Source organism: Penicilliopsis zonata (assembly GCF_001890105.1).
Source record: "Penicilliopsis zonata CBS 506.65 unplaced genomic scaffold ASPZOscaffold_4, whole genome shotgun sequence".
NCBI classification, from domain to species: Eukaryota; Fungi; Ascomycota; class Eurotiomycetes; order Eurotiales; family Aspergillaceae; genus Penicilliopsis; species Penicilliopsis zonata.
In genome coordinates, this window is record NW_019208914.1 from 1,543,016 (window position 1) to 1,570,943 (window position 27,928).

General features: G+C 52.8%; 11 protein-coding genes and 1 non-coding gene across 12 annotated transcripts; 6 read left to right on the forward strand and 6 right to left on the reverse strand.

The window, feature by feature from the left end:
• Nucleotides 1-71: 71 nt before the first annotated feature.
• On the forward strand, nt 72-1,186 carry ASPZODRAFT_150854 (hypothetical protein; the record flags this gene model as incomplete). The annotated part of the gene is made up of 2 exons (XM_022725681.1): nt 72-276; nt 345-1,186. 2 exons carry the CDS (start codon nt 72-74, stop codon nt 1,184-1,186), a joined length of 1,047 nt encoding a protein of 348 aa, XP_022583177.1.
• A 166-nt stretch (nt 1,187-1,352) lies between these two features.
• ASPZODRAFT_50108 (hypothetical protein) lies at nt 1,353-3,039 on the reverse strand (the record flags this gene model as incomplete). Its single annotated transcript, XM_022728413.1, has 2 exons — nt 1,353-2,848; nt 2,919-3,039. Coding segments are annotated over 2 exons (1,617 nt in total), but the record flags the coding sequence as incomplete, so codon positions are not given.
• A 266-nt stretch (nt 3,040-3,305) lies between these two features.
• Nucleotides 3,306-4,566, reverse strand: ASPZODRAFT_130776 (hypothetical protein). The gene is made up of 2 exons (XM_022722588.1): nt 4,026-4,566; nt 3,306-3,953 (listed from the first exon to the last, which is right to left on the reverse strand). Exons 1-2 carry the CDS (start codon nt 4,314-4,316, stop codon nt 3,381-3,383), a joined length of 864 nt encoding a protein of 287 aa, XP_022583179.1. The 5' UTR covers nt 4,317-4,566; the 3' UTR covers nt 3,306-3,380.
• A 440-nt stretch (nt 4,567-5,006) lies between these two features.
• Nucleotides 5,007-8,089, forward strand: ASPZODRAFT_93608 (hypothetical protein). Its single transcript, XM_022730468.1, has 5 exons — nt 5,007-5,762; nt 5,829-7,104; nt 7,174-7,469; nt 7,531-7,623; nt 7,681-8,089. The coding sequence occupies exons 1-5, from the start codon at nt 5,109-5,111 to the stop codon at nt 7,753-7,755; spliced, it is 2,394 nt and encodes a 797-aa protein (XP_022583180.1). The 5' UTR covers nt 5,007-5,108; the 3' UTR covers nt 7,756-8,089.
• Nucleotides 7,894-8,441, reverse strand: ASPZODRAFT_61472 (hypothetical protein; the record flags this gene model as incomplete). The annotated part of the gene is made up of 3 exons (XM_022728989.1): nt 7,894-7,996; nt 8,057-8,256; nt 8,316-8,441. The coding sequence occupies 3 exons, from the start codon at nt 8,439-8,441 to the stop codon at nt 7,894-7,896; spliced, it is 429 nt and encodes a 142-aa protein (XP_022583181.1).
• Nucleotides 8,442-9,579: 1,138 nt separating this feature from the next.
• On the forward strand, nt 9,580-11,305 carry ASPZODRAFT_130780 (hypothetical protein). The gene is made up of 6 exons (XM_022722589.1): nt 9,580-10,501; nt 10,557-10,744; nt 10,806-10,834; nt 10,881-10,936; nt 10,986-11,095; nt 11,181-11,305. The coding sequence occupies exons 1-6, from the start codon at nt 9,717-9,719 to the stop codon at nt 11,204-11,206; spliced, it is 1,194 nt and encodes a 397-aa protein (XP_022583182.1). The 5' UTR covers nt 9,580-9,716; the 3' UTR covers nt 11,207-11,305.
• Nucleotides 11,306-11,738: 433 nt separating this feature from the next.
• ASPZODRAFT_1653977 (hypothetical protein) lies at nt 11,739-12,813 on the forward strand. The gene is made up of 5 exons (XM_022726710.1): nt 11,739-11,992; nt 12,190-12,273; nt 12,341-12,405; nt 12,475-12,555; nt 12,640-12,813. The coding sequence occupies exons 1-5, from the start codon at nt 11,919-11,921 to the stop codon at nt 12,672-12,674; spliced, it is 339 nt and encodes a 112-aa protein (XP_022583183.1). The 5' UTR covers nt 11,739-11,918; the 3' UTR covers nt 12,675-12,813.
• Nucleotides 12,814-13,217: 404 nt separating this feature from the next.
• On the forward strand, nt 13,218-13,327 carry ASPZODRAFT_t56. The gene has a single exon. It is a non-coding gene; the product is annotated as a tRNA-Met (tRNA).
• A 1,141-nt stretch (nt 13,328-14,468) lies between these two features.
• Nucleotides 14,469-15,208, forward strand: ASPZODRAFT_130782 (hypothetical protein). The gene is made up of 2 exons (XM_022722590.1): nt 14,469-14,964; nt 15,039-15,208. The coding sequence occupies exon 1, from the start codon at nt 14,605-14,607 to the stop codon at nt 14,923-14,925; it is 321 nt and encodes a 106-aa protein (XP_022583184.1). The 5' UTR covers nt 14,469-14,604; the 3' UTR covers nt 14,926-14,964; nt 15,039-15,208.
• On the reverse strand, nt 15,014-18,638 carry ASPZODRAFT_14803 (hypothetical protein; the record flags this gene model as incomplete). Its single annotated transcript, XM_022725317.1, has 4 exons — nt 15,014-16,602; nt 16,674-18,104; nt 18,179-18,424; nt 18,509-18,638. The coding sequence occupies 4 exons, from the start codon at nt 18,636-18,638 to the stop codon at nt 15,014-15,016; spliced, it is 3,396 nt and encodes a 1,131-aa protein (XP_022583185.1).
• Nucleotides 18,639-19,420: 782 nt separating this feature from the next.
• Nucleotides 19,421-24,545, reverse strand: ASPZODRAFT_61558 (hypothetical protein; the record flags this gene model as incomplete). Its single annotated transcript, XM_022728994.1, has 10 exons — nt 19,421-19,644; nt 19,729-20,354; nt 20,420-20,829; nt 20,883-22,521; nt 22,580-22,639; nt 22,699-22,782; nt 22,833-23,403; nt 23,469-23,485; nt 23,553-23,604; nt 23,663-24,545. The coding sequence occupies 10 exons, from the start codon at nt 24,543-24,545 to the stop codon at nt 19,421-19,423; spliced, it is 4,566 nt and encodes a 1,521-aa protein (XP_022583186.1).
• A 1,919-nt stretch (nt 24,546-26,464) lies between these two features.
• Nucleotides 26,465-27,623, reverse strand: ASPZODRAFT_62923 (hypothetical protein; the record flags this gene model as incomplete). The annotated part of the gene is made up of 2 exons (XM_022729112.1): nt 26,465-26,759; nt 26,830-27,623. The coding sequence occupies 2 exons, from the start codon at nt 27,621-27,623 to the stop codon at nt 26,465-26,467; spliced, it is 1,089 nt and encodes a 362-aa protein (XP_022583187.1).
• Between the last annotated feature and the right edge of the window lie 305 nt (nt 27,624-27,928).

Below are 27,928 nucleotides of genomic sequence, written 5' to 3' on the forward strand. Positions count from 1 at the left end.
CTTTTCCCTCTCACCACCAAAGACGAACCACCTCACGGCGGACGAGAGCATGAGTCACTGTGCCAGCTCGAATGGCGGACGATGTCGATCTTCGACAGGAAATCTTGCAGAAAACGCTTGCAGAGGTAGCTCATGAGGACGCTGCGACGGCCAACCCGTGTGTGATTTGCCTGGAATCTATCAGTGAAGCAGGCATCGCTGTGCCCTGCAACCATGCAAATTTCGATTTTCTTTGCCTGGCTAGCTGGCTGGAGCAGCGACGTATTTGTCCGCTGTGTATGTATATATTATTACTAGGGGAGGGGGGGAGGTTGTTGAGTTGGATGCTAACTAACAGACAATAGGCAAGAGTGACGTGACGGCAGTCAAGTACCGTCTTGATGATCCCCACGGCCCCAAGCTATATCATCTACCACCATTGGCGTCGGCGAGTACAGGGATCGTCGCGGCTCATCCCCATGTTGCTCGTCCCCAGATACGTCGGCCACCTCGCCGTCCCCGACCGGTTGAGCCAGCGCAACCGAACGACCCGTTACTACGGCGCCGCCATATCTATCGCCACCAGCTCTACTCCCTGCGAGTCGGCTCGAACCGCCTTTCGCGGTACCGCGAACTGATACCGGAGATGTTCAACCGGGACGAGGAACTGGTTTCACGTGCCAGGAAGTGGATACGTCGTGAACTGGGGGTGTTTTCGTTTCTGAGCCCGGAGGCGGAGGAGGGGGCATCGTCGGATGGACGGCCCCGTGCCGGCGTTCAGAGACTGGAGAACCGTCGATCAAACAATGCAGAGTTCCTTCTGGAGTATATCATCGCCATCCTGCGCACGGTCGATATGAAGGGCAGCGCCGGGCAGGCCGAGGAGCTCCTCCGCGATTTCCTGGGACGGGACAATGCCCGGTTATTCCTGCACGAGCTGCAGGCCTGGCTACGCAGCCCGTATAACTCGCTGGAAGACTGGGACCGGCATGTTCAGTACGGGACTCCAGATACACCCCCCCCTCAAGTTCCCGCTGGAGACCGCACCGCGACTCCTGTACACAGACAGGAGAGCAGACCGCTGTCAGGCAGGGTGACCAAACCGTCCCGTCCTCCCGACAGACGACAGCATCGTAGTCGATCCCAAGAGGCGCGAGTGCGTGAGAGGAGACTACAGTTTGCCCGTGAACGGTATCAGCCTGATTGACAGGAATACTTGTCTACACTATACTACATACTACATATAGATGAAGGATAGAAGCATAGTTTAAATGATATGAATGAAGTTTATGTCTATGGTATCGATGAATATTAGCTAGTCGTGTCTCGTTATGCCAGCCAGTGTCAAAAATAAAAAAAAAAAAGACCCCGGCTTATCTCCTTCCAAAGCGCCCAGCGCCTCGACCCTTTGATCCTCGACTCCGGATTTTCAGCGAACGGTAATTGGCATGTGCCTCGGGATTGACCTTGCGAGGACGTGGTTTCTTCTCGCTTTCGATCTCTTTCTCTTTCTCTTTCTTGGCTGCAGATTTCGCCGTCTTCGCAAAGAGACCGCTGCCTTTGGTCGCCGTGGTCTTGACCGCGCTCGAAATCGCCTCCGACATCTTCTCGGCGAAACTCTTGCTTCGGGCCAACGGCTTGTTCTCGCCGGTATAATCGTCGTCCGAGTCGGAGTCTAGCTCCGGTTCTGAAACGGTGTGAAGGGATGCATCGTCCTCCTCATCTGGCTGCTCCGCTTGTGTGTCCGGCACTGTCGGCGGCTCTTCTTCCTCACTTGACTCTTCCGGAGTCCCATCGTCTGGATCCTTCCAGCCCGGCTGAAGTTTCGTCGGTTTCGTAATGACGGGCTTCATCTTCACCCGGCGCGTGGTTCGTTTCTGACCCCTCTTTTTCCAGACGCGGGTCGGTCCATTAGCCACTCCCGCCTGGCTATCAGCTACCTGGGCCTCGTTCGCCGCGGCGTTTTCCGCCTCAATTTCCTTTAGGATCTCCCAGTCCTCGTCGAGCCGCTCCTCCTCCATGTCTCGCAGCCCCTGCACCAGGGCCGACAGACCCTTGCCTACAAACACCGGGGGTTTCCGCACGGCGATAGGGCTCATCCCGGACCCGTCATTGGCAGCAGAATACATGCCCGCGTATCGTCCCGAGTTCGACCGTCGTAGAAAGAACGGCGTATCGGTTTCAGACGGTTCGGCGGCGGGGGCGTGCGGCTCGGCTTCGCGGCCGGGGTGCTGTGCGGCGGTGGCTGCGTTGTCTTCGACTTCGACCATGGCGGCGTACCGTAGCGTCGTCGGCGTTGCAAATAGATTGGCCAGGTACCACTTTTTACTTGACGAGGCGGGCGTTCGTTCCGTCACGGGACTATCATCATCCTCGGCCTCCTCTGCGATCGGATCCATGGTGCTTCTCCTTCGTTTCGAGGGCGTCTGCATTGCACCACCACCACGCCCTCGTGCGGCAGCCGTCCGCTTGGAAGACGGGGTGGCGGTGCTGCCTCCCGATTCAGAGAGCAGGTCAAATAGACCGAGCGCCTTGCCGTCGCGCTGTGGAGTTGGTCCAATCGCCGTCTTTAACGGTTGAGGCGACGGCTCTTCTTGTCTGTGAGTCGACGGGCTGAACAATCTGCGTAGCGTAGAGGGGGAATCGTAAGGGTCGAGTCGCGACGGATGGGCCTTGGCGACCCGGTCGACAGATGGTGTCGTGAAAGAGCCGCCGCCCTTGACCGTCTTGCGCGGGGTCGATGCAATTTCCGCCTGTTCGGGACCGGTAGGGGAAGAATGCTTTCGTTTTTTGGGCCGTTCCTCCAATTCGATGTCCTTTCCTTTCGATTCGAGGGACTTGAGTTTTGCGTAGGTCTTGTATTTCGCAGCTACCACTGTTAGTTATTCCTAGACAACCGGGTTGCGAAAAGAGAAGAAGAAAAAGAGAAGAAGAAATACCAATCTCTGGCACCTTCTTGATATCATCACGACCAGCCTTTTTCCCTCCATTCGCCGCTGCAAATGCCCTCTCCCACTCCTTCAGCTCCGCGCGTAAAATCGTCGACTGCGACACCACGTCGGAAGTATCCGTCAGCGCGACGGTAGCCATATCGCACACGAGCCTTAATCAATGTTCTTCCACATCCAAAACAGTCGATCGGTGAATTTTCACGGCTCGGGGCTTGTCGACAGACGCAGATGGGAGTTGATGACGCTGACCCTTGCGGCGCGTGCGCGAAATTCGGATTAATTAACGCGTGCTTTTTGGTGTGACGTCGCGTGTCCTGCAGACCAATAAGAAGGCACGGAGTATAAAACATGGGAATTTTACAAAATGTAGAGATAAGGAAATGAATGATTATTTCTAAAAATTGAATGAGAAATCTCTATATTAATGGTGAATACTCTAATCTAAGAGAACTACCAACTCGTCAACCCTCGGAGTCGGTCGAATCCGCCTCGGAGCTGGAAATCAGGATGCACCACCTTGCCCTGTAAGATGGTGTATTTGACGACTCCCTCGCAGTGCTCCGGTCTGATTCTGGCAAGCCAGATCATCTGCTGGTCTTTCTTCCGGTAGATGAGCACGTTGGCGGAGAACTTATGACCTCCGACATGGGAGACAAAGTAGATGCCCACGCCGCCCGGGCGGTCGTCGTCGGCGTCGCGGTACAGGCCTAATGGGCGGAGATGTCGTTCAAGCTCTCGTTTGATCAGGGGAGCGGTGATGCCGCAACGAGCATCGCGACGCTTATGAGAACACAACAGAACGACGTAATCGTGAGGACACGGCCGGGAGGGAAGATGAGACGTAGCATCTTGGTTGTTCTGGTCTTGCGGACCATCAATGAATGTTGCGATCAGCTCTGAAACGTCGTCTTGTTTTAAAGAGTCCACGAATGTAAAGCTTGGTAGCACCAGGACTGTAGACCCTTGCGTTGTCTCCCCCGAAGGCTCTGGTGGATTCAAATTCGAGGCAGACACCATGAAGCGCTAGATGCATTCACAGGTTAGTAGTTTAATAAGGAAGGAAGCGGAAGAGAGAGGGAGAGAGAAAATTCATACACCATATCGAGACTTTGCTGGACTGTTCTCAAAAGCCTCCATCAAACTCCCCCGCTCCTTTCCGACCTTCTCCTCCCAGTCAGACTTGCCTGTCGCCACCAAAACATGGCTATGGAATTCTTTGATATGGCCGTAGAGCGGAAGCGACGTTTCAACCTTGACCTTGGAGGGATAGTGGGTGGTACAGTCTGCGCAATCTTTCAAGCAGTCTGGTCCGTCATCCTTTTCGTTGACGGAAGGGAAGCAGTAGTCGGGCTGGCCCCTGACCCGGGAAAGCAGTGACCGTAGCATATTTCGAGGATTTTCCGTGCAGCAATGGCGATCTAGGGGTTCGAGTCTGATCCACGGGCTTTAAATCATCGACAGTTATCAGTAGGTAGGTAGGTAATGGCTGCCTGACAGCCGTAAACACCCCGAGGTGAGAGGTATCTATCTCCGAGCTGCTCCCTGCCAATCTATCTATACCCGAGCTCTTCTGCGTGTCTCGCCATGACGATGGAGAGTGTGAGGGTACTTTGGTATCTCTTTTCAAAGTGGGAGAGCGTCTCTACGGATTGGAAAAGATTGTTGAAATCCGATGCCAGCATGTTTGTCCGTCGGAGACAACCGGATTTCGGGTTCGGATACGGAGATAGTACGGAGCACTACATACTACTCTGTACTGAGTAAGTACCTCGACAGCTTCTATGTAGTACATAATAAGTTTCTAATCAAAGTCATTATTATATTATGGCAGGAAATACATAATTACTAGTATGACAGTAAATGTGGTTACAGTGACTGTACCAGTAGAAGCTCAGCTTAGAGCCTATACAGAGAAGCTAATAAGCAACCGTTGATTTGCTAATGATGACTAAGCATGTGTCGATTCTGCCTGCGCACGGACGACCGGAGAGTTTTGCCTCATCCGGGCATGACGCCCGGGAACACGTGCCCACCGCAATCTCGAGGCTCGCTCCCTGCCAAAGGAACAAAATCCCCGAGCTCTGCCCGCTGCGAAGAGGAGAAAACAAACCTAGAGGGAGCCCTGACCAGAGCGTCCCCCCCCCCTCCCCCCGACGGCGACGCTGGGCTGTCGCAATTATGTCGACGAATCCGCTCTCGACGCAGAACATGGTCGCAGCCGAGTTCGACGCCCGCCCGGAGCAGCAGCAGCGGGTGCGCAAGCGACGCCGCCGCACCATGGCCTGCACGCAGTGCCGCAGCAGGAAGCTCCGCTGCGACCGCGAGTATCCCACCTGCGGTCGCTGCCGCAAGAGCAAGACGCCCACCAAGTGCACGTACGAGGATGGGTTCCTGTGGCAGCAGCCCACCACCGTCACCTCCACTGTCTTCTCCGATCAAGGTTCCACAGCCCTGTCCGTTGGCCGAGTCACAGATCGGACTTCCATGTCCACGCCCCCGGACTCGGCGTTAAAGCCCCAGCCGTTTCGGCCTCAGGAACAACCCCCCGTGCTGGGACGGCCCCAAGAGGAGCGTCGCGATCGCTTTCTGGAAACCGTCTTGGGCGCCCCCAAGGCCGCCGTCGACCAAGAGCCGTATGTCGCCGAGTCGCTGCCTCGTCTGAAGCGCTCGAGTATCCAGATCCCTGCCTATACGGAGCAAATCGTCGAGGATGAGTCGCCGCCCTTGTCGCCCACCCAGCCCGTGGATTTGGTACCTCGGATCATGATGAGAGGGAAGGAGACCAAAACTCGTTTCAACGGGTCGGGAATTTCGGCAAATGTGATGTCGCAGGTAATTGATTTATTTTTATCCATTTTATTCTATTTTTTTTCTGGTATGGGGTGAGCTGACGACCAGTTCGCGGATATCAAATCGTTCGCCGAAGAGATCAGACTTTCTAACCCGAATTTGGCTCGACTACGGCCAGACCTAGAGAAAGTCAAGCGTGGTCTGTACAGACGGAGGCTCAGCGACCCGTTGCCAGAGTCGCCGATCGTCACTCTCATCTCCATGCTCCCGAGTCGACAGTCCGTCGATGAGCTGGTCAGCCTTTATCTGGCCTATGTCGAGTCGGTGCATCGGATCCTGCATGTACCGACCTTCCTGCGCGAGCTGGAGGATTTCTGGATGAAGAAAGATACCCCAGACTTAGTGTCGCCCGCCTTTGTCGTCCAGCTGCTCCTGATGATGGCATGTGCCTGGAATCTGGCGGATCAGAACACCCTCTATTACAAGAACGAGTCGCCCATGAGCTGCTCGGTGGCGATAGAATGGATTCTCCACGCGGAGAAGTGGATTCAAGCGGCGCAGGTCAAGCGACCTGAGATCACCGCCATCCGCCTCTACTGTCTGCTGATCATCGCCCAGAACTCCCTGGGCATGAAGCGCAGCAAAGCGTGGCTGGCGACCGGTACGTTGATCAAACAGGCCATGCTGTCGGGCTACCATCGCGACGCTAGTCGGCACTCCAAGATTTCCGGCTTTATCAAAGAGATGCGCCGTCGCATCTGGGCCACGATCGTCGAGCTGGATCTCCAGGTATCCTTGGACCGCGGGATGCCCCCCTCGATCCAGGCCTCGGACTACGACACCGCCCCCGTATCAAATCTCAACGACGTAGACCTCCGCGAGGGCATGACTGAATTACCTGCCGCTCGGCCACTCGACGAGATAACCGACTCCTCGTTTCAAGCGATCATGAGCCAATCACTTATGCTGCGGCTCAAGGTGGGCCATCTCATGCATTCCCCGCGATTAGCCTGCTCCTATGAGGAGGTCCTCCGCATGGATTGGGAATTCAACAAGCACCTGGCCGCGATTCCCAAATGGGCCCAGGCTGAAATGGGCGATCTCCTTAAACAGCGGAAACTGTTGGTATGGAAGACCCTGTCGGAAACGAGGATGTCCCAGGCCCTCTTGTGCCTACACACCCCCTTCGCGATCGAGTCGGCCAAAGTGCCGCTCTTTGTGCCCTCGGAACAGGCCCGGCTCACCGCGGCGACCAATATTCTCTCCTCGCATAAACGTCTCCAGGACAGTTCGAAATCATTGGCGTTGTGCAGCATGGGCGATTGGACCATTCAGGCATGTGGTTCCATCTGTCAGTCTCTCTATGCGAGCAGCAACAGTAATGGTAGGACCCCACATCCTTGATGTCTATGTGAATTCGTTTTCAATGAGCTTATGTTAAACCTCTTTCAAGCCACCACTCTGACTCGCACTCTTCCTGGCTTTGCTGAAAATCTGGTCTTGCTGGTCGAGGCTGCGATTGCGGCGCTTGAGACCCGCGCCTTTTGTGTCGTCAAGGGGGCCAAGGACTACTTCTTCATGTCCACCCTTCTTGCTCTTGTTAAAACCAGGCTCTGGGAGGATCAAGCCGGCCTGTTTAAGCAAGAGGTGGTCGACCGGATTCTCGCATTCACACCAACGCTCTACGCCCGCCATGCCAACTGCTCACACCTAGATACTTTTGACATGTGCAACTTCAAGCCGAAAGCCGTAAGTTTCTCTCTCTCTCTCTCTCTTTCCATTGATGAAAACACCATATTAATGATCCTAGGTTGGAAATTTCCCACCTCCCTCGGACATGATCGTTCCAATGAATGGCGAGAATTTCGAACCCATCTTGCCAGGAATGAACTTTGGGATCACAGTGAGTACTCTGGTTGATGCCTTGACCCTTTCTACAGACACTGACAACTCGCAACAGCCGCCCGGGGAATTAGATGCTTTCCTGGATGTTTTCGATTGGGAAGATGTTGCAAGTTTTGCATTTGCCGAGTGAGCGATTCAGCCTTGTATTGCTTTTTTTGCTTTGCTTGATATTTAGCTTGATACCTTATGTACGAGACACGATATATGTACGATTTAACAGTCAATGGGTGATAAATCATTCCTCTCTTTCTCTCTCTCTTTCTCCCTACTAGGTAAACATTCCATCAAAACTTTTGATATCTGAACAACCCGTGAAATACTCTGGCTTGTTCCGCACGAATACCTCCGTACGAGGAGGCAATCGAGTCAATCTGGGAGTTACAAAAGTCAGCTAATTAGATTCCAAAGAGGTCTAAAAGAAAGGATCCCACCCGTCTTTAATCAGACTCGTCCGAACGACAATCACCTCGCCCCCATGCTTCCTCGGGACTGTCCACAGCGTACATCCACATGTCCCGCAAAAGTGCTTCTCCTTGGGATATCCACTGTCCGTGCCTTGGGTGATCACAAACACCTTGATGAGAGACTGGGGGTCTTGAACCTGCAGCTGGGAACGGGAAAATCTAGATGTCTAGACATAGACAGGGATTACTATATGCTGAAGACAGCTGATGTAATGCTTTTTCTTACAAATTGGCACGGTCCCCCCGCATTCATGGAGCAGTCGGTACAGTAGCAGGCGAAGACACCCTGTGGCTCCCCCTGGAGGGAAAACTGGATACCTGAGCATAGGCACGAACCATTGAACTCTGTCATTTTGACTGAAGTGAAAAGATACTTTTATTTTAGATGAGACTCTGTTTTAGAAGATATACTAATAGATAGTTATAGTACGGAGTAGAGCTGAATGATGACTCATCTGCGCTCTGCCGACATCGGCCCTGCTGAGTCAACCTGCATGTGACCTTGATACCTGAACTTCCAGGCAGGAATATAGGCAGCCATCGCACAAATCAAAAGTTCATGTTCCATCACTCTCCCTCTCCTCTGTACCCTGTCTCTGTACCGTCAGATTATATGGAGTAACAACAGATGGATCTGACAGATCGACCGTCGGCTATTCGCACGCTGGTCAGTCCCTGTGTAGCATCAGTGGAGACCCTCGCCGGCTGGGCACTGGATAGGATTCAGAGTGGTGGAGGTGAGCTGCGAAATCCACCGAATGAGCAGCGAAGCTAATCATTCGAACCTGGGTAGAAGCCTTCCAAACTTTCAGGGACCTCGCGGATCCGACCGGCCGAACAACAATCAACAATCAACTAATTGTAATGGACTGCCTACGGAGTATTCCGTAGGTAGTACACTACTCTGTACTGCTGTACTACTGCATAACTACTCTGTAGTTACATACTACATACTACATACTACATACTACGAAATACTCCGTACGACGGACTCGGGAGGCAAGATTACTCCGTGGTGAAAATTTCCGACGCAAGAGGTGCAGCGACTGGTTCGACATGTTTCTCGAGGGGCCTTGGAAAGTGAAACACCCCTGCTAGACTGCCGGTGGTCTATTTTCATACCATGCTCTGGGCGCGCTAAAAGGCTTATTCATGGCGGTTGAGATACTAATCTCACTAGTGTCACCCTGGGAAATTCTCCACCAAGTGCTAATCGCTATTAGAACACGATGGTTGCATGGGTACAGCTGCTCATTCCATTGGTGTGTCTCCCCCTAAGCAGATGGCCCTCCGGGCCTTAACAAGGCAGACGTGGTGGGCAGGGTCTGGACGCCCGCCCCCCCCCCGTGCTTGTGCCCCCGAAAGACTGGGTTTGCTACAGTGGAGCTTATCAAATGCATCGTGAGAAATACTGCAGCCTGCTGCTCATTATTTTGGGCAAAGAAAAAATAAAACTAAAAAACATGACTAGTCTGGTCATGGCTACAGAGGGAGGAAGGGGGGGGGAAAGGCCCTCAAAACATACTGCCTACCCAGTCAATCTTATAAATGGAAATTTTGCACATGACTGATAATAGTTACTACTGACAATAACTGGCTATATGGCTAAGAATCCAACCTGCTAACAATGCGATTCCTTTTCCCCCTCTCCTTGGCACTCGCCTGCCTCTGCGAGATCGCCGCGGTAGAGTGCGTCAAGATCAGCAGCGACGTCTTCCCCAAGACCGATATATACCCAGCGCCAAATCAGGGAAACCTTCATGCTCATGACCCCAGTATTATCAAGGATAACGGCAGCTTCTACCTTTTCAAAGGGGGCCATTACCTCCCGATCTACAAGGCCCCCAGTCTCTCCGGGCCGTGGACTAATATTGGGACTGTATTTTCGGGCCCCAGCATCATCCACAAGGTCAATCGGACGCGACCATGGTCGCCCATGACGACCTTACAGAATGGCACGTACTACTGCTACTATGCCATCAGCGCGAACGGCATCACAAACAGTGCCATCGGCGTCGCGACCGCCACGTCTCTCGAAAACAGCACCTGGACGGACCACGGCGCCATCATCAACACCGGCTCCGGGTATCTGTCTGACATCTGGCCATACAGCGAGGCAAATGCCATCGATCCGGCCTTCATGAGAGACCAGAGCACAGGGAAGCCTTACCTGACGTTTGGAAGTTATTGGCACGATATCTTCCTGGTCGCCTTGTCGGAGGATCTGCTTTCGGTCGAGAATCCAACGGCGCCCGACGCAATAAACACGGCGTACCAGCCGAAACCATACCATGGATCAAGACCACTGGAGGGCTCCTTCCTCAGCTACAAGTCACCGTTCTATTACCTGTGGTTCAGCCATGGACAGTGCTGCCACTTTGGTCGTGATAACTTCCCGGAACCGGGACACGAGTGAGTATTCTTCGAGCTGCCTAATTTTTTTATTCCGTCTAACGGATAACTACAGATATAGTATCCGTGTTGGCCGATCTACAAGCATCCGAGGCCCGTTTGTCGACAAAGATGGCGTTCATCTGACCGAGGGGGGCGGCACGGTCATATATGGCTCGAACCGGGGCGTCACGTATGCCCCCGGGGGAATCGGCGTGATGGCTGGGAATCAGTCATATCCTGATATCCTCTACTTCCATTACCGTGCGTTTTGAAACCTGGTGTGATCAAGCTGCATCTTCTCGTACTGACTTGTGGATACTAGTGAACACCTCTACTGGTTTTAAGAATAAGGTATGGTTATTCCGCTACTGTTAGGAAGATCAGGCTGACCAAATAGGACGCACATCTTGGCTGGGAGTACTTGGATTACGACCAGGGGTGGCCTGTTGCAAAGTATGTTCTTGTCTCTATACACTCTGTAAGCAGGATACTGATTTTCTAGGGCTACCTTTGATTCAACCGAGTTCACCTTGAACAACGCCAATTATACTTCGAACGTGGCAGCGTTCAATGGCCAGTCAAGATCAAAATTGGCGTTCGTCGTCTTCTTCTGTACGTGACCCATCTTTCTCTGTGTGTTGTTTTGGGCTTGTTTTATACCTCTGCCTCATACTAACTACTACATGATACGGTGTAGCTGCCTTGATGTACATCGTGTCTTAGATAGATCCTCTGATACCCTTACCCTGTGTATATACGTTTCTTACGAATTCCAGACAAATGAGCAATAGATTACGAAATACAAATGACTAAAACAGGACGAAAAGACAGGTCTAGACTCAAGAAAAAAAATAAGAGATCAAAATCGAAGCTGTCGATTGCCGACACCTGCATCTGCAAACGACATCTGGTTGTGACATGGCAGCTAACTGTGGTGTTTAGACAACTCATACTCCGTACACTGAGACAAGTCTGTCAGATTAGTTATTAGGTAATGTAAATAAATATTTGGAATGATCCAGGATACCTGCATCTACAGTACAGATTGTATTCTAATTTGCCTCAGTATATCAGGTATACGTTTATTCACTGCCTATCTATTAAGTACTCTGTTCATTATATATAAGATGGATACTATCTTCAATACTTCTTTCATATATATACTTCGATTGATCTCTCGCTAAGTTATTTCTCTTTTTTTTTCCTTCCGTACACATATATAACCTTCTGTATAGTCTTTCTTTTCCCGGAGTTATTCCTTCTACCTCCCGGCAGATGGCCTGCTACCAGCTTGAGCCACGGTGACCTATTTGAGTATATCTATCGCTTTTTATTGTTCTAATACGAGTATAAGTCTTTTAGAGCTGTGTCGTTTTGATGAATACTTCAAAGCAAGAGAGGATGAACGCTGCATGGTGACTCTGGATGCTTTCGAATGACGCGAATCTCTTCGCGTGCTCGATATCGGATTCGACGCTACTACTGGTGGATGGTGTTGATGTGTCCTAGGTGAGTCTCCCTGATTACTCAGTTGTACGTGAAATATCTAGACGCTGGTGCTATTCTTCTAGTGGGTACAACACTGATGCAGGCAGCGAAACGGATATTATTTTCCTGAGACTAGGAAGGTGACTTATAGATGTCAGTTGTCCTGCGTCTGAAATTCTCGCCTTGAATTAACACGGCAGTGTGTAATAGTGGTTTAGAATTTCCTGCTATTCTATTATGAGGCCAATTCTTTCCATATATACACATTTACGTTGGATATGTCTAACCTCTCCTATTCTCTGGTGAGTCACCCGTTCATTTATCCACTCTTCTCTCCCTCTATCTGGATATATTCATCACCCTCACCAGGTTCATCGCCATGTTGCTTCGGAAGAGGTGTGAACTGGCTACCGAGGTAAAAGGCAACCAAGGAAGTGCACCAGTGAGTATCCTAACAAAAAGTTGAATAATCCACTGATATTCGATATAGTGTTTGCAGAGAGATGCATCTCCTATCCACGGAAGACACAAAATCCCTTTTATTCTTTATAATCCAGCACTTGTCCAGTGTATGGAACTACAATGTCAGCGTCTCGCTCGGCTCAGCCGTTTTGCAGGTAAGGGCATCAAAGAAATAGAAACATAGGGTCTAAGAAGATGAGTTCTAGGTAGAACCCTGCGAAGACGCGTCTGCGACCCTTGACAGCACTCTCTAGCTCTGGCGCACGCCACTTACGCCCAGATAGGTCAATTCTTTTGGAATTGGATGGACTACAGGAGCAAGGCACCTCCCCCGATCTTAGGGTTTGTCATGGACTTCTCGGCTGACATTTATTGTACAGTAATGACCCTGGAAAACCGGATTTACGCAGAATGAGAGGGTTGGTTGCGGAATAATCAAGAATGGGCTCACATTTTGTCGAATGGTCTTCAACTGTGGGACGTGCTGGACACCTATTCGGTCAGATATAGTCATCCGACTCATGACAGGTCTGCGTTATATATATAAATCGCCCCTGTTAAGTCTTGTCCGAGATTTAACCAACGTACGTGGGATAATTCCTCATTTACATGACTATTTTCATTATTAAGAGCAGATCTAAGACAATGGAAAATTTCCATCATTAAAGGAAATATCAGTGGCTGTGTTTCTTTGCTATTCGGAATTTCTGACATACTATTTATTCTCTTGGAGATCTTGTCAATCTGGCTTATATTTTCTAAATCCCAGCGCTGTTTCGCAGATGCCTCTGTGGTGTAGTTGGTTATCACGTAGGTCTCATATCACTGATATGACATTGGAGCAGCAACTCCATTGATATCCTAAGGCCGGGAGTTCGATCCTCCCCGGGGGCACTTCTTTTTGCTTTTTCTTTTTACATCCATTCATTTTACATTACTTGTATGTATGTAGTAGTAGATTAGATGCACAAAACATTTTGAAGAGAGAATTCATCGAGAATTCATCGAGAATTCATCGAGTTCTTTTTATTCGTAGAAACTGTCCCATCCATAAGGACTTGGAGTAAGTATGCCATATGGGCTTCCATAACTTAGCATAGGTACTCCGTATCGATCTACGGAGTAGCTAGGCAGGGCTTGGGAATCCACATGATCCCATTTATCTGATCTATTTGATTGGTCAGATAGTTTATCACTCGACTGCCCGTTGGGGACAGGCCCGACAGTCACGAGAGTCGTCCCGTGATAATCTCCTCCTATCGCACATTCTTTTCTCTCTCCTCTTTTTCTTCCAAATGAAACTCGACCTTAACTCAGCTTCTGCCCTTGAAACAAGAGCTCATGTCTTGTTCAATTCGGCCGGCAAGCACCTCAACACCATCGACCTGGCTGAACAGCCTCTATGAGCCAAGGCAGACACGACGATCGAGGCCTCGAAACTCCATACTGACGACATCTTCCGAGTATCCGGGATAGGGGATCCCTGATGCCTCGGCAGTGTTTCAGAGTCCGGTTACAAGACTAGATACATAATCCAGTTATCAACTGATTACCTAGGTAAGTCAGTGTTAGATATCAGATGACAGACAGTACATGGCTTACTAAGTTTATTTTATTTCCCAATCCGGCGATCCATAGACCTGAGAAGGCCGAGAGACCGAGATAAGATCCGGAGCACGTTCTCTCTCAAAATTGAGATCCGACGGGGTTCTGCCGATCCTACAAGAAAAGGGACACTCCCGAGTTTCACATCGGTCTCACTGGGTAGATCAAGACGGGGGTCCAGCATGAAGATCTGGGGCAAATCGCCGGATTGGGCTATCCCGATATCAAATCCAGGAACCATCATTGAGAAGGGTTCCTTCCATCTATTCCCCGATACGCTTGACTTTCCAAGAACGAGAACATTAAATCCCTCATCTCTGGCTATAAAGTCAACTCTACTACATTACAGAGAATCAACACAAACATACTCAACACAAACATACTCAAATCACCAGACGACAATGAAGTTCTTCATCATCTCCATGGCCCTGGGGACCGCCCTCTCCATCCCCCTCCACGCACGAGACACCTCCCCCCTCTCCTCTCTCTCCTCTCTCTCCTCTCTCTCTTCCTCCTCCTCCTCCTCTTCTTCTTCTTCTTCAAGCCTCGACGCCTCCTCGCCCACCATGTCCGAAGCAGCAACCCTAGCAGTCGAACTAGGCGAGGACCTCGAACCGCTCGTCTCCCAAGCTGCCGCCATGCTGGCTAGCAAACTGCCCTCCCTCTTCAACAGGCGCGATACCTCCTCCTCCTCCGACGAGATGCTCGACTCCTTCCTTAGCAAGATCATCGCTCTCCCCGCTGCGACGCCTACCGTCCCTTTTTCTTCTTCTAATGGTCCTCCGAATGGTCCTCCTCCCTTTGTTCATCCTGATGGACCGCTCCCTACCCCGATCCGTCCTTCGGGCTCGGTCATGGATCTTGCCCCGTCTGGCTGTGCTTTCTAAATTCATACTTCGTTGCTGTTGTTCATTTGTTGGTTGGTACTGGTGTTTTAGGTCAATTATATGATATTATTATATACTATGAAATTTCTTAAGTAAAAACATCCGTGGCATACCGCTCCTTAGCCTGGATCCTCTCGAAAAACTTCCTCGCGGCTTCTTCCTCATCAAGGTTCGTATCATCAAACTCGGTCAGGATCCCCTCGTCACCCGTAGCAGCAGCGGTGGCTATCCGCCGTCTCCGCTCCACCAGGAACATCTCCTTGCACACCTCGCGCACCCCGTTGCCCACCCCCGTGTTGCCGCACACGTAGATGCGCGCCCCGGCGTCAAACAGCGCGACCAGCTCGGCGTGGTCCTCGCGCATCCGGTCCTGTACGTGGCGTGGTGCACCCCCGTCCGTCGGCCGCGAGTATGCCCAGCGCACCTCGACCGCGCCAAGGGTCTCTTCCCATTCGCGCAGCTCCGAGGCGTGGATGTCGTCTTTGCCCTGCGTGCGGCAGCCTGCATAGAGAATCGCTTTGGCCGGTCGAGCATCATCACCCCCGGCGGTCGTTGTCGCCGCCGCCGCCGTCGTCTGTCTGGCGCGGATCTTTTCGACCCGGTCCATGATGAAGCCGCGAAAGGGCGCGATCCCGCTCCCCGCGCAGGCCATGATCATCGGTGTCTGCAGGTCCGACGGGGGCTTGAACCCCGTGTGTGAGGGCCGGACGGTGATGTGCGCGTGCTCGCCTACTTTCAGGTCGGATAGGTAGGTCGAGGCGACACCGAAGAAGAGTGGCTGTTGCTCTTCGGGGTGGCCACCGGATGCCAGAGAGGGGGCGTTGAGTACAGAGAACGTAATGGTGCACTCCGACGGGTTGGTCAGCGGCGACGATGAGATGGAGTACTGCCGGACACGCATGGGCGGCAGCATGGAGAGGAAGTCGCCGATGGGCATGCTGATGGCCGGAAAACGCATGAGCAGATCCAGCGGACTGACGCGTTTCCGGACGATTTCTTCCGTGAAGCGCGTCGGGCTCGCGGCGAGATAACGGAGTTCCGCCTGGGTGTCCGGGTCGGTGGCCGCGGCGTCGGCGAGAATGTTCAGGTCTCGCTTGGAGGCCGGCTGGGACAGTTCCACATAAGTCGAGAGCAGGTCCAGGGCGGAGATCGGGGTGTCGACGGGGATGGAGGCGGGGACGGTTGAGCTCTGCGCCGTGTTTTGGATCTTCATCATCGCGTCCCAGGGCAGATTGAAGCGACTGATCGCTTTGCGAACGACCGCGTTCGGGTTGACGGGGAGCACAGACAGGTAATCCCCGCACTGGTAGGTCATATCTGTCGGCAGCTTGAATCGGATCATCCGCTTCTCGGGCACACCCGGTTGCGACAGCAGCTGGTTCTCCAGCACGATGCCTTCCTCCAGCTGCAGACCCAGCAGCGACGCCCTCATCCCAGAGCTGACGTCCACCTGCCATCCGGACCGGGTTTTGGATGCATCCTTGGACGCAGCGGACTGGCCGAATTTGGCAGCGATGGCCGGCCACAGAATTGACTCCCCCCAGCCGTCAAAGTCGGTGAACATGTCAGAATTGGCCGCATCAGCCAGTCCCATCTCGCAAAGACGTGTTCCGCCATTCTCTTCGACCAACTGGTTCACAGCCTTGGGGATCCGGTGGAAGGTAGCTTGCCAATCATCTATAGAATTAGATCCAATCATTCAGAAAGAGAGAAGGAAAAAAAAAAAAAAAAAAAAAAAAAAAACTTACGATGACCACAGCCAAACACGGCGTAGTTGACGCCCTCCAAGTCGTTGCCCTTGAGGCCGCTCAGCCATTCGAAGAAATGGGCGGCGTTGTCCGGGGGTTGGCCTTCGTAGGATGCGGTGATGAAGATGACAGGGTCCTTTTTGGGGATATTCTGCATGGCCGAATCCAGAGGGCCAATCTGGGCGGAGAAGCCGTAGTCAACGGCGTCGTCAGCCAAGCGTCTGGCAAACGTGTCGCAGGTGCCCATGTTGCTACCGTAAAAGATATACATGGGTTTGCCTTCCGCGCCAGGGGCAGCGCCGTGGTGAGACTTGCCGGATGACTTTTTTTTTGCGGAAGCAGTGGCTTGAGAACCGCCGGTATTTAGAGCGACGGCGATTTGGCTTGCATCCATGCCATGCCGCAGAGTGGCTCTCATGTGGAAATCCTTGGGTTTAATGGTAAGGGTCTGCTTGATACGCAAGTCATAGCTCGGGTTGTCCATCTGGAAGGTGAAGTTCTGTAGGAGAATGGCGATGACCAGCTGGGCCTCCTGCCAGGCAAAGGGGCGCCCGATACAGCCACGCATGCCGTTGCCGAATGGTTTCCAGGCGTTCTTGGGCAGCTTGTTGAACTTCTCATCCAGCATGCGTTCGGGCTTGAACTCCTCGGCGTCCGGGCCCCAGACCTCGGGGTCGCGGTGCAGCTTGCCGAGGAGAAGGACGATGATTTGGTCCTTGCTAATGACATACTTGCCCTTGCCGATGGTGATGGGGTCCTCCTTGTTCTTTTCCGGATGCGGACCAATGGTGATGGCGGCGGCGGTGGGGGAAAGACGCAGGGTTTCGCGCATGACGGCATTGATGTAGGGCAGCTTGGGCAGGTCCTCGACGGTGATCTTGCGCCGGCCAATCACCCTGTCGACCTCCTCCTGGGCGGTTTGGTACGCGTGCGGGTTCTTGAGCAGGTAGTAGAAGAGGAAAGAGAGCATGCCGGAGGTGGTCTCGTGGCCGGCGATCAAGAAGGTGACCATGTTATCGATGATGGACTCGTCGGTAAGCCCCTGGCCGGTCTGCGGGTCTCGGCCTAGGATCAAGGCATTCAGCAGGTCTTTTTTGTCCTGCGGATTGTTCTTCCGATCGTCGACCAGTTCCCGGGACAATTCGCGCAGATAGGCGATATCCGTCCAGTACTGGTTATTCTCGCGCGTGGGGAGATTGTTCAACAGGTTCGGACGACGCGAGCGCGTAAAGGAGCCCGACAGCAGGCCCAGCATCGCCTTGACAAACGGATGCATGTCCTCATGGTAGAAGGAGTTGAAGCGGGTCCCCATGGCGCACAGCGCAATGGTATCTAGAGCAAGGCGGGTAAAGTCCTCTGTCACCTGGATTGGTTCCTTGGGGCCTTGACGCGCCCACTTCATGGCGAGCTGAGAAGCAAGATCATACATATCTACCATTATGAGTATATATATGTGTGTGTGTGAGAGAGAGAGAGAGAGAGAGAGAGAGTTGAAAGAAACTTACCGTCAAACATCCCCCGAATGGAAATGGGCCCAAAAGCCGGCACCAAGACGCGGTGGGCGATGGCCCAGTTCTCATCGCCCGGCCAGTTGGCCGTGAACAGACCGTCATGAGTCCCGTTGCGAACCTCGTTCAGAGAGACCGACAAGGCCTTGTGAAAGCGTTCCTCATCACATAATTCGTCGACCAGTTCGTGGGAGCTGACGAAGATGGTCGGCTTTCCGAGTTGGTTCAGCTGGTAGATGGGGCCTGATAGTAAACGAAACGTCAGTCAACTCACTCGCCGATAAAACCCTCTGTAGGAAACTGTGTAAAAAAAAAGAGAGATCCCACCATATTGATCAGCCAGTAACCCCAAGCTTTTGATCGGAACTTCAGCGTCGATGGCATTGATGTTGCCCAGCAGTGGAAGCCCAGGAGGCCCAGGAATAGGCAGATACGACGGTTCCCCCATTTTCGACATGTCTGGATGGTTGGAATCGACCCTCTCCCTCCATCCCTCCCGGCTCCGTCCGTTCAGTATTTATATGACCTCCATTCCAATTTTCTTGGTTGCATTTCTGTTGCTCCGAGCCCCGAGGTGGTGACGAGGAATCCCCCCACTCCAGCGTTGACTTGTGGTCCTCCGTACTGCATTCTGCCCTGCTGTGGCTCTGCCCTGCTGGCATGATACGAGTCGAGAGCAGCAAACAATGGGAATAATGAACGTGAGACATGCATAGGTTGCTAGTCCGTCTGCATTATGTGTAATTGCCCCGTTAAGAAGTGCAGATCATCGTCGGAACAGGGAAGGAGCGATTGGGCCGGAGGTCCGGTCGGAGCTCCACTCGCCGACATACCGATAAGCCTGAGGCAGAAATGAGGCAGAAAACCGAGGCAGAAAATGCTGAGGATCAATAAATGCCTGAGGCAGGAGAATAATTCATTGTACTCTAGCATAGCATATCCCATACTACATACTATCATACTACATACTCTATTCTAATCGTCTCAATTATTATAAATAATATTAAATTAATTCCATGCATGATTAAGCAACATGACCTGTCAAGTAATACGAATGCATTAATTAATTACTATTACTGAAGCAGTGCTACGGAGTAGTACGGAGTACATACGGAGTACTAGGAGTACAGACTGTACAGTACACTTCTGTACTTCTGTATGGAGGACTATTACTAGTCCATCCTCCGTACGACTTACTCTTACTCCGTACCTACCAATGTAGATGAGTAGGAATGAGGACTAGAACAACCGCCCGTTGTCCGACTCCTTCCCTCGAGGCGTCTGTCCCGATCGCCGCTTGAACAGTCTCCCAACCAGACGGCCGCAATTACACAATCCCCGCACGATAGAGGTGGGGTTGTAGTGACGCACGCGGAACATGTAGTACAGGAGCACGGCGCCAAAGATGTTGAAGCCAATGTACGCGAAGCCGATGCCCCAGTTGCGCCACCGTTGGGAGTAATCTATACGGAGTGTTCAGTCAGAGGAGAGGGTCTAGAGTTGAAAGCATGCAGATAAGAGTTGAAAAAAAAAAGAGGAGAACTTACAAATATTGTTGCCGGCGAGGTAGAGGTCGGCACTCGATAGAGAACAGTACTCGCAGTTCTGCGTCGCAGAAGGGTTATACAGCTGTCCCGGAGCGACGGCCAGATACTGCTGTAGATAGTCGCCGCACGTGGATCCCCCAGGTGGGTTGAAGATGCTGAGCTCGGCCTGGGCGCACCGGACAGAACGGCCGTGGAGACCCGTGCTGACGATCCCGGAGATGAGGTACGTGAGTGGTGAGACGCGGTACATGAAGATCCAGAACCCCGGCAGCGCCGACGGGGGCTGCATGACGCCGTTGAAGGTCAGCACCAGCGAGAAGGCGAGCGTGGCGATGGTGCCGCCCGTCTCGGCGTCCGGCAGCGAGGCAATCACCAGCTCCGCAAACGTCGACGCAAACACAAAGAACTGCATGATGAACAGCAGGACCAGGCCCTGTCGCTCCGAGCTCTGGTCTGCCCCGTACACCGGATAGTAGTAGCTGGCCCACACCACTAGCCCCAGCATGATCTGGTACGGGATCTCGACCACAATGTTGGCTATCAGAAAGGCGGCCCACGAGTACGCCTTGGACGGCCGCTCGCGCACTTCGTATAGAGACCGCTGGGTCACAAACTTGGGCATGATCCTATGGACTGGTTAATCCTCTGAAGAGTTAATCCCAGGAAGAAAGAAAAAAAAAAAAAAACTCACTGTTGAACCAGAGTGGAAAAAATAGAGGTCAACATAAAGGTACTAAACAGCACATCCTGAAGCCCCTGCTCCGAGTTTTTCGGCTTGAAGAAAGAAAACCCAATGAAGAGCGCCGAAGCAATGCCCAGCATGAATTTGGCTCCAATATACGCCGGCTCTCGCCAGTACTGCTGGAAGACACGATGCGTCACCCACCACAGCTGGTCAAGGAACGGCATGGCGTACTCTCCGTGCGCTCCGGTGCCGTCGTGACCCTGAGACAATGCGGCTGCTTTCCTCTGCTCGTGGATCTGCTGGAGCTCGGTCTGCACCCCCTGCGCTTCGGGGCTGTTGCGCCATACCACCGGCCAGTCCTGTGTCGATTTGCCTCCTGGGCCTGCGCCCACAATCTCAAGCATGTATTCAGCGGGCTAGAAAGATCAGCATTGGCTCAGTTTACCCATGTTTTTAGAAGCAAGCTTACGTTTTCGGAATCTTCGCATTTGCGCGCTCCGTTCTGCTCAAAGTAATCTAGCAACGTGCGGGACTGCTCGCCAATTTCGCCAAAGTAGACAGTCTTGCCGCCCTTGGCCAGGAACAAGAGTCGATCGAACTGCTGGAACAAGATAGCGCTAGGTTGATGGATGGTGGAGAGAACGGCTTGTCCATTGTCGGCCAGCTTGCGCAGGAATGCACAGATCGACCAGGAGCTCTGGGAATCAAGACCACTGGTCGGTTCATCAAGGAAGAGCAAGAGAGCCGGCTTCGCAGCCAGCTCTACCCCAATGGTGAGCAGTTTGCGTTGCTCGACATTCAGCCCTTCGCCAGGGGTGCCCACGACGGCTTCCGCGAAATCCTCCATGTTCAACATCTTGATGACTTCTTCAACATATTCGTATTTCTCCTTTTGCGGGACGGACTTTGGCTGCCGAAGAATAGCACTGAAGCGCAGTGCCTCCCGCACCGTAGAAGTCGCAAGGTGAAGGTCTTGCTGCTGGACGTACCCCGTATTTCGTTGGAAGCTTGCATCCAGAGGCCGGCCGTTGACAAACATGTCCCCCGTGACCACGCCAATCGACACCCGCTGGGCGAGGACATCCAAAAGCGTGGTCTTACCAGCCCCCGACACGCCCATCAGGGCGGTCAGCGTGCCGGGCTTCACCCAACCCGAGACCTCGTCGAGCAGCCGGCGCTGGCCACCTTTAACCGGAATGTCGTAACACACCTTTTGCCAAGTAAAGACGTCGTGTTGTTTGGGGATGGCGCTGACTCCGTTGTCTTGGCCGGCCTCCTCCCGTTTCTCGGCGGCGCCGTTCGACTCGGGTGCTTCCAGCGTGCGAGCGTTGCTCGCTCCATCTCCTCGGTCTACTTCCTTCATGTACGACGGAACATGACCGCGGCGGAAGACCAGAAACTCGGCGGTGGAGGTGGTGGCGGAGTTGAACTCGGAGGCTAGGAGATAGGTGAGGAGGAAGAAGATCCAGAATGCAATCACGATGCCCAGGTTCCGCCATTCGTGCGCGTACGTGTACTCATAGTTGGACTGGATGAAGGCATCACCCGAGACGGTCCGCTCGCCAGCAACAGCGCCCCGAACCGAGCAAATGAACGCATCTCCCGTCAGGCTAGGGTACGCGGGGACGAACTCGGAGCATTCAAAGGAGCGGCCATGGAATTCGTTGGCGATGAGACTTTCGAAGCAGTAGAAGATTGGATTGATGTATCGGATCCAGCTGAACCAAGGATGCATCTGCGGCACGGGAACGACGAAACCCGTGTATATGACGATGGCAAGAACCATGATTCCCGCCAAAGCCATGGCCTGTGCGAGGGTTTTGGTCATGGCAGCCAGCGTGCGGAAGATGGAGGACATGGCAAGCGTTCCGAGGAAGGAGAAGAGGAAGAAGATGAAGAACTGCGATGGTTCGTAGCGAAGGCCGGCCAAGAAATAAATGATCACATTGAATATGACCGCCGATATGAATTTAATTGGAATGTCTGCCACAATTCCGCCCAGAGCCTCGGTGAATGGATGGACGAAGGCGTACGAAGCCTGTTTCTCGATGATCGGGCGTTGGTCATACAGGGAGTTGATCTCCGTGATACTGATGAGAGCGTTCAATCTGAATCAAGTCAGCATGTATCCTTGAAGCCAAGGAATAAGGGAAGGGAACCACGTACAGCACGGCAAAGAATAGCGTAGCTCCTCTGGCGTAAAACCCGGCCGTGGCAACGGGAGTACTTTGAAATCGGATGCGTCAGCGAAGCCCAATCCTCGAATGCTTGTGTGGCCATCATACCCAAAGTAAATAGATCCAATAATCAGAGACATGACGACCCGGCCAACGAGCAGAGTCAATGTTGAAGCCTTATCATTCCAAATCCTATCATCGTGGGTCAGTCAGGGTCGTGAGGTGGTGAAGGCATAATTTACCGCTGGTAAGCACGCTTTGTACATAATCGGAGCTGCATAGGCACGGAAATAATGTAGGAACTTTTGGGCCGCACATGCTTGGCCTGTTGGACATGCTTGACTTCCTCTAATTCCTTGTGGGCGTGTCCGCCCATGGGGTAATCGGCGTTGTATTGCGCAATTTCCTTCTGGAGAGCCGTGTACTCGGGGCTGTTCTTCCAGTACCGTTCGAACTCGTCGGGGGTCCTAGGAACACGATTCTCCATCCCCTCACGAGGTTTCCGCTCCTGAGGGTTCGTGACGGAGGTGAGAAAATCGCCCGTGGTCTGACGCGGCGGATTGTACCAGCCCATGTTGACAAAGTACTGTTCGGCCTGTTTGCACGGGCCGAAATAGATCTCACGGCCTTCATAGAGAACCACGACCTTGTCAAAAACATCATAGATGGCCTGAGAGGCTTGGTAGATGGCGACCGCGTGGCAGCTGCCTCCCAGGTTAGCGGAAATACGGAGCGCCTTGACGAACTGGAGGGCGCTGGCCGAATCGAGACCACGCGTGCTATTATCCCAGGCAGCGATGGGGGCTCGAGAAACTATTATAAGACAAAAAAGAAATGTATGAGTATGGTAGTTCACCAAGGGGGAAGGGGTATCGTACGCGCCATCTCTGCGATACTAAAAAGAGACAGAATTAGATCGATCCATTTTGAAGCGTAAGCAAAAGATTATTCGGAAGACATACCTGACTCGCTTCCTCTCACCACCCGAGACACCTCTGATGTAGTCATTTCCCACTAGTTTTTGTGTTAACTAACAAGAACATAGCTCCAGTATGGCCGCTGGTCATCGTACCTTTGGTGTTATAAGTGTGGGTCAGACCCAGCACCGCCATCATGACCTGTGTCATATGCGTGACATACTCCTCGCGGCTCACGCCAGACACACGGTTCGAGGGAGTTCTGGCCGAGGCAGCAAACTCCAGGGTCTGGCCGACGGTCAGGTGGGGGAAATGCTTGTCGACCTCCTGGTTGTAGACGCATTCACCCTTGAACTCCTTATGCATGGTCTCCATGGGAATACCGTTGTAGTGGATGACCGAGTCCTGACGCAGGTTCAATCCATGCAACTCCCCACACAGCGTTTTGAGGAAGGTCGAGCATCCACTGCCCGGTCTGCCGAGCACCATGAGCATCTCGCCGCTCTTGAGGGCGCCATCGAAGTTGCGCAGGATCTGTCGTTTCGGGGCCGAGCGGGCCAGGTTGAGATAGCTGCCGAGCTTGAAGGGTGCCAGCAGGACAGATCCAACCGTCTCCTGGAGCTGCAGCGCGGAACCCGTTCCCGAGACATTGAGGTTGCTGAAGACCAAGCCAGCGCGCTCGCGGGTGATGCCCTCGTCGTCGAGCCGCTTGATTGTCATCCGCGCCCATTTGTACGGCTCGAACTTGCCGCTGTTGGGGTCAAGGGCGGGATCATCCTCCTGGATGGCATCGAGGGTGTTGGCCCGACTGACGCTGGGACGATTCGCGCGAACCGAGTAGTTGGAGGCCAAGCGAGAGAGCTCCTCGCGGTCACGTTCCCCAATGGGCTCGAACCCAGTGAAGTCGTCACGGCCATAGTAGTTCTCCTCTCCTCCCTCGCGGATGGGCGATTCCACTGCCGTGCCATCCTGAGATGAGCTGGCTGGGACGATCCCATCCTCTTCGGAGCCAACGGGTTCACCCTTTTTGGCTGACATTCTCTCTCTCTCTTTTTTCTTTCCCCTTCAAATTGTCAATGATAGGGGAATCACCTTTGACAACCATATACCACAACTTGAAAATGGAAGGGCTGGCAGACAGGGAGGGATGTTAAATACCACAGTGTAGCACACAGCGAAGGATCGCTAGTTGCAGGGAGCTATGCAGGACCGCAGGAGCTCAGAAGGAATCGATCGATCCTCACTAATACGAAGAGACAAACAAAATGAAGACTCCCAACCACGGATCTAGATCCGAGTATCTGCCCCCCCCTCATTTTTGAGGATCCAGTTCGCGCCATAAGGTTCAGTAGTCGTGGCTGGACCATTGGAATCCGCATGCCAATGACGTTGTCGATCGCCGGATCCAGACAATTCACCTATGTAGTAGTTGCATACTAACATAGTAGGTAGACACAACAATCCATCCCCAAAACGGCCAGAACGGGCCAGAACGGTCATAACGGTTACACATCATCGTCGACACGGGTGCCTTGTGTGTGTTCACTGTCTTGTGTATGTACTCCGTCCCTGGAAGGCCCCAGAGAGACTATGTCCTACCCGTCGCAACCTGCGCAACTCCAGTTCATTATCTCAGAACCACACGAGGGCGTGTGATAGTTAGTTTTAGGTACATACCTAAGGATGGCTTTATTCCCAGTTAGTTTAAGGTCACTCTTGCCGATCAGGTAAAAAAGAAAAGAAAAGAAAAGAGAAGAGACCATTGCCAATACGAAGTATACGGTGATACGACGAATACGGCGATACGGCGATACGCATTCTCTATCGCCTCGGGCAAATGTTGCTTGCTGCTGGTATCACCGAGGGCGGACACCACGGACGGAGGGGCAGGATGCGACCTCACAGGTAGAGAGAGAGAGAGAGAGAGAGATAACTAGTTGAATCTGTTAGTGTAAAATGATCGCCGGAAGGATGCGAAGGATGCGAAGGCTGATCCAATGGTGACTCAGGCACTGGGAGGGATGTGACTTGGCGGTTACACGTTGTCCGCTTCTGGCACGCTCACAGGGGGAGACCTCACCATGTCACACCCCCCTGATGGCTCTGACGGATATCTTGATATCTTGATATCTTGATCTGATCTACTAGCGAATCCACTCGCTACGCTGAGGGTATTCGGTCAGGTTGAATGCTCAACTGACACGGATTCTCTCTCAAAAATAAAAGAGGAAGCCAAAAAGGCTGGCAGATTGGAAAAGATCGTGTATTCGGTCATAGAGCGCCCAAAAAGCGAACAAGAAAAATCGTTCCAAGACACGGTAGGCCCCGGACAGAACGAGAGGCTCGGAAAATCGGTCTGGATAAAAGAATTCAAGAAGAAGAAGAAAATCAAGATACTGGAGCGGCAAATGGCTCGCCAGAAGAGAGAAATGGTATATACATGATTTGATGGAGAAGGCAGCACGATAAGATTGCCCAGAGGTCTAACCAAAAAAGAAGGAAGACGAGGGAGAGAGAGAGAGAGAGAGAAATAAAGGCACGGCAAAGAATGCGATTTGCCACAGCAGGACTCAAAAGGGAGCGAGGGATATCTAGAAAGAGGTATGCTTCAGAAAAGCAACGGTGTGTTCGCAGGAATCGTCGTTAGTCAAGCCCACCGAGCGCCGTCGGACGCCAAAGACCCGGGGAAGAAGTAAATAAGAACCGGGAGGAGAAGGTTAGGTGTATATAAACGAGGCTAGGAAAAGCCTTGGGTTCCGGACGGGCCAGCCGATCGGGCGCAAGGTTGACTCTCTTAAGTCTACAGCGAAAGGACGCCAGAGCGGACCAAACGTCGCGAGACGGCGCGAGAGCATGCTTTTTGGTTCACGAGGGAAGGGAAGTGAGTGAAAAAAAAAAGAAAAAAAAAACCTCCCCAAATGGGTTGTGTTTTTTTCTTTCCTTTGAGATTGGACCAGTTACTGTACGGGACGGTAACCGTTGTTCTTCCATTCGCTTTGTCGCCAGTCGGTCTGGAAGTTTTGCATTTCCGTACGCTCGGCGGAGAACTTGGTATCCTCGAGGGCGTGTTCGAGACGACCCTTCTTGCGCTGGTTGAGAAAGAACAGGACAAAGGCGCCGGCGGAACCGACGACGAAGGCAGCGGCGCCGCAGTAGATACCGATTTTGGCGCCGGTGGACAGATCCGCCCACTTCTCGGCCAGGGTCTTTGCAGGGGCCTTGGTCAGCTCAACCTCGGCAGTGGAATTACCACTATGCAAAGAGTTAGTAACGATCATGCGAATTGGAAAAAAAAAAGGCAAGAAAAAAAAACCCCCCCTACCTGACGACTTTGATGCTTTGCCAGTCACCCGAGTGGTTGGTGTACTCGTAGGACTTGCCGGTGTGGAAGTCGTGGACGCGGACCTTTTCGACGATCATGGTGTAGGGGCCTGCGGTGTAGTTGATCTCGCCGCCGGCCCATTCGATTGTGCCGGTAGACTCGCTGGGATCACCGCCGGGCCAGATTCCGTAGCGCACGGTGGAGGGAGTCTGGGGATAGTTCCTGCCGTCGACGGCATCTTCGTAGAGCAGGGTGCGGACCAACTCGCCATCGATCCACCACTCGAGCTTCTCATGGGTCCAGTGGGTGGTGTAGTTGTGGAACTCGGTGGCGGCGTTGGGGACGTAGTGGTAACCGGCGCGGTCGTAGGAGGTGGTGTTGCCCTTGCCGTAGTAGTTGGACTGCACGCCGCTGGTGTTGTAGCCGACCCACTCCCAATCGATCTCATCCAGGTCGTCAGACTCGAGGACGACACTGCTCACGACGCCGGCGCCACTGGCCATCTGGACATGCGACTCGACGATGCCGAAGAAGATATAGAAGGTAGACTCGATGGTGGGCGACTGCAGCTTCTCCTTGATCTGGAACATGGTGCCGTTGCTGGCAGTGGTGATTTCGCCGTTGGTCACGTTCCAGATCTTGTCGTCAAGCGTGGTGTTGAATTGCCAGGTATGCTCCGTGCCCAGCGCGGGATCCGCGGGACACGTCTTGTTGAGGGGGTCACAGTTGGTATAGGTTTGAGCGGCCACCGACCCGACGAGGGCCAGCAGGCCGAGTAGAGAACGCGAAAACATTTCTCCTTCCTTTTTATCTCTCTTTTGTTTCTCTTTCTCTTTCTCTTTCTATTCCTCTTCTCTTTTCAAATTGCTAATTGACGCTTCTTTCCAAATCTCCAGGGAACGGCTCTCAATGACGACGAGAGAGTGGACGTGCAAGACAGACACAGAATGAATGGTATATAACTTTAGGCTACCTAGCTAGGTAGGTATCGGTAAAACAGAATGAATGAACGGCTGTATGACAGCCAGATGAAGGAGCGTACAGAGCCGGAGTCGACAGAGAGACGAACAATCGAGCAGGCGGAGAGGGAGGGGGGGGG

What these genes read in the sequence shown, in the direction of transcription:
- ASPZODRAFT_130782 (XM_022722590.1), top strand. Translation starts at nt 14,605, where the DNA reads ATGTCCGAAGCAGCAACCCTAGCAGTCGAACTAGGCGAGGACCTCGAA.
- ASPZODRAFT_130776 (XM_022722588.1), bottom strand. Translation starts at nt 4,316, where the DNA reads ATGCTACGGTCACTGCTTTCCCGGGTCAGGGGCCAGCCCGACTACTGC. An exon ending in CAGCAAAGTCTCGATATGGT is followed by an intron (nt 3,954 to 4,025) that starts GTATGAATTTTC and finishes GAATGCATCTAG; the next exon opens with CGCTTCATGGTGTCTGCCTC.
- ASPZODRAFT_130780 (XM_022722589.1), top strand. Translation starts at nt 9,717, where the DNA reads ATGCGATTCCTTTTCCCCCTCTCCTTGGCACTCGCCTGCCTCTGCGAG. An exon ending in TTCCCGGAACCGGGACACGA is followed by an intron (nt 10,502 to 10,556) that starts GTGAGTATTCTT and finishes GGATAACTACAG; the next exon opens with ATATAGTATCCGTGTTGGCC. An exon ending in GGCGTTCGTCGTCTTCTTCT is followed by an intron (nt 11,096 to 11,180) that starts GTACGTGACCCA and finishes GATACGGTGTAG; the next exon opens with CTGCCTTGATGTACATCGTG.
- ASPZODRAFT_93608 (XM_022730468.1), top strand. Translation starts at nt 5,109, where the DNA reads ATGTCGACGAATCCGCTCTCGACGCAGAACATGGTCGCAGCCGAGTTC. An exon ending in TGCGAGCAGCAACAGTAATG is followed by an intron (nt 7,105 to 7,173) that starts GTAGGACCCCAC and finishes ACCTCTTTCAAG; the next exon opens with CCACCACTCTGACTCGCACT. An exon ending in GCAACTTCAAGCCGAAAGCC is followed by an intron (nt 7,470 to 7,530) that starts GTAAGTTTCTCT and finishes TAATGATCCTAG; the next exon opens with GTTGGAAATTTCCCACCTCC.
- ASPZODRAFT_1653977 (XM_022726710.1), top strand. Translation starts at nt 11,919, where the DNA reads ATGACGCGAATCTCTTCGCGTGCTCGATATCGGATTCGACGCTACTAC. An exon ending in CTAACCTCTCCTATTCTCTG is followed by an intron (nt 12,274 to 12,340) that starts GTGAGTCACCCG and finishes CACCCTCACCAG; the next exon opens with GTTCATCGCCATGTTGCTTC. An exon ending in CCAGTGTATGGAACTACAAT is followed by an intron (nt 12,556 to 12,639) that starts GTCAGCGTCTCG and finishes GATGAGTTCTAG; the next exon opens with GTAGAACCCTGCGAAGACGC.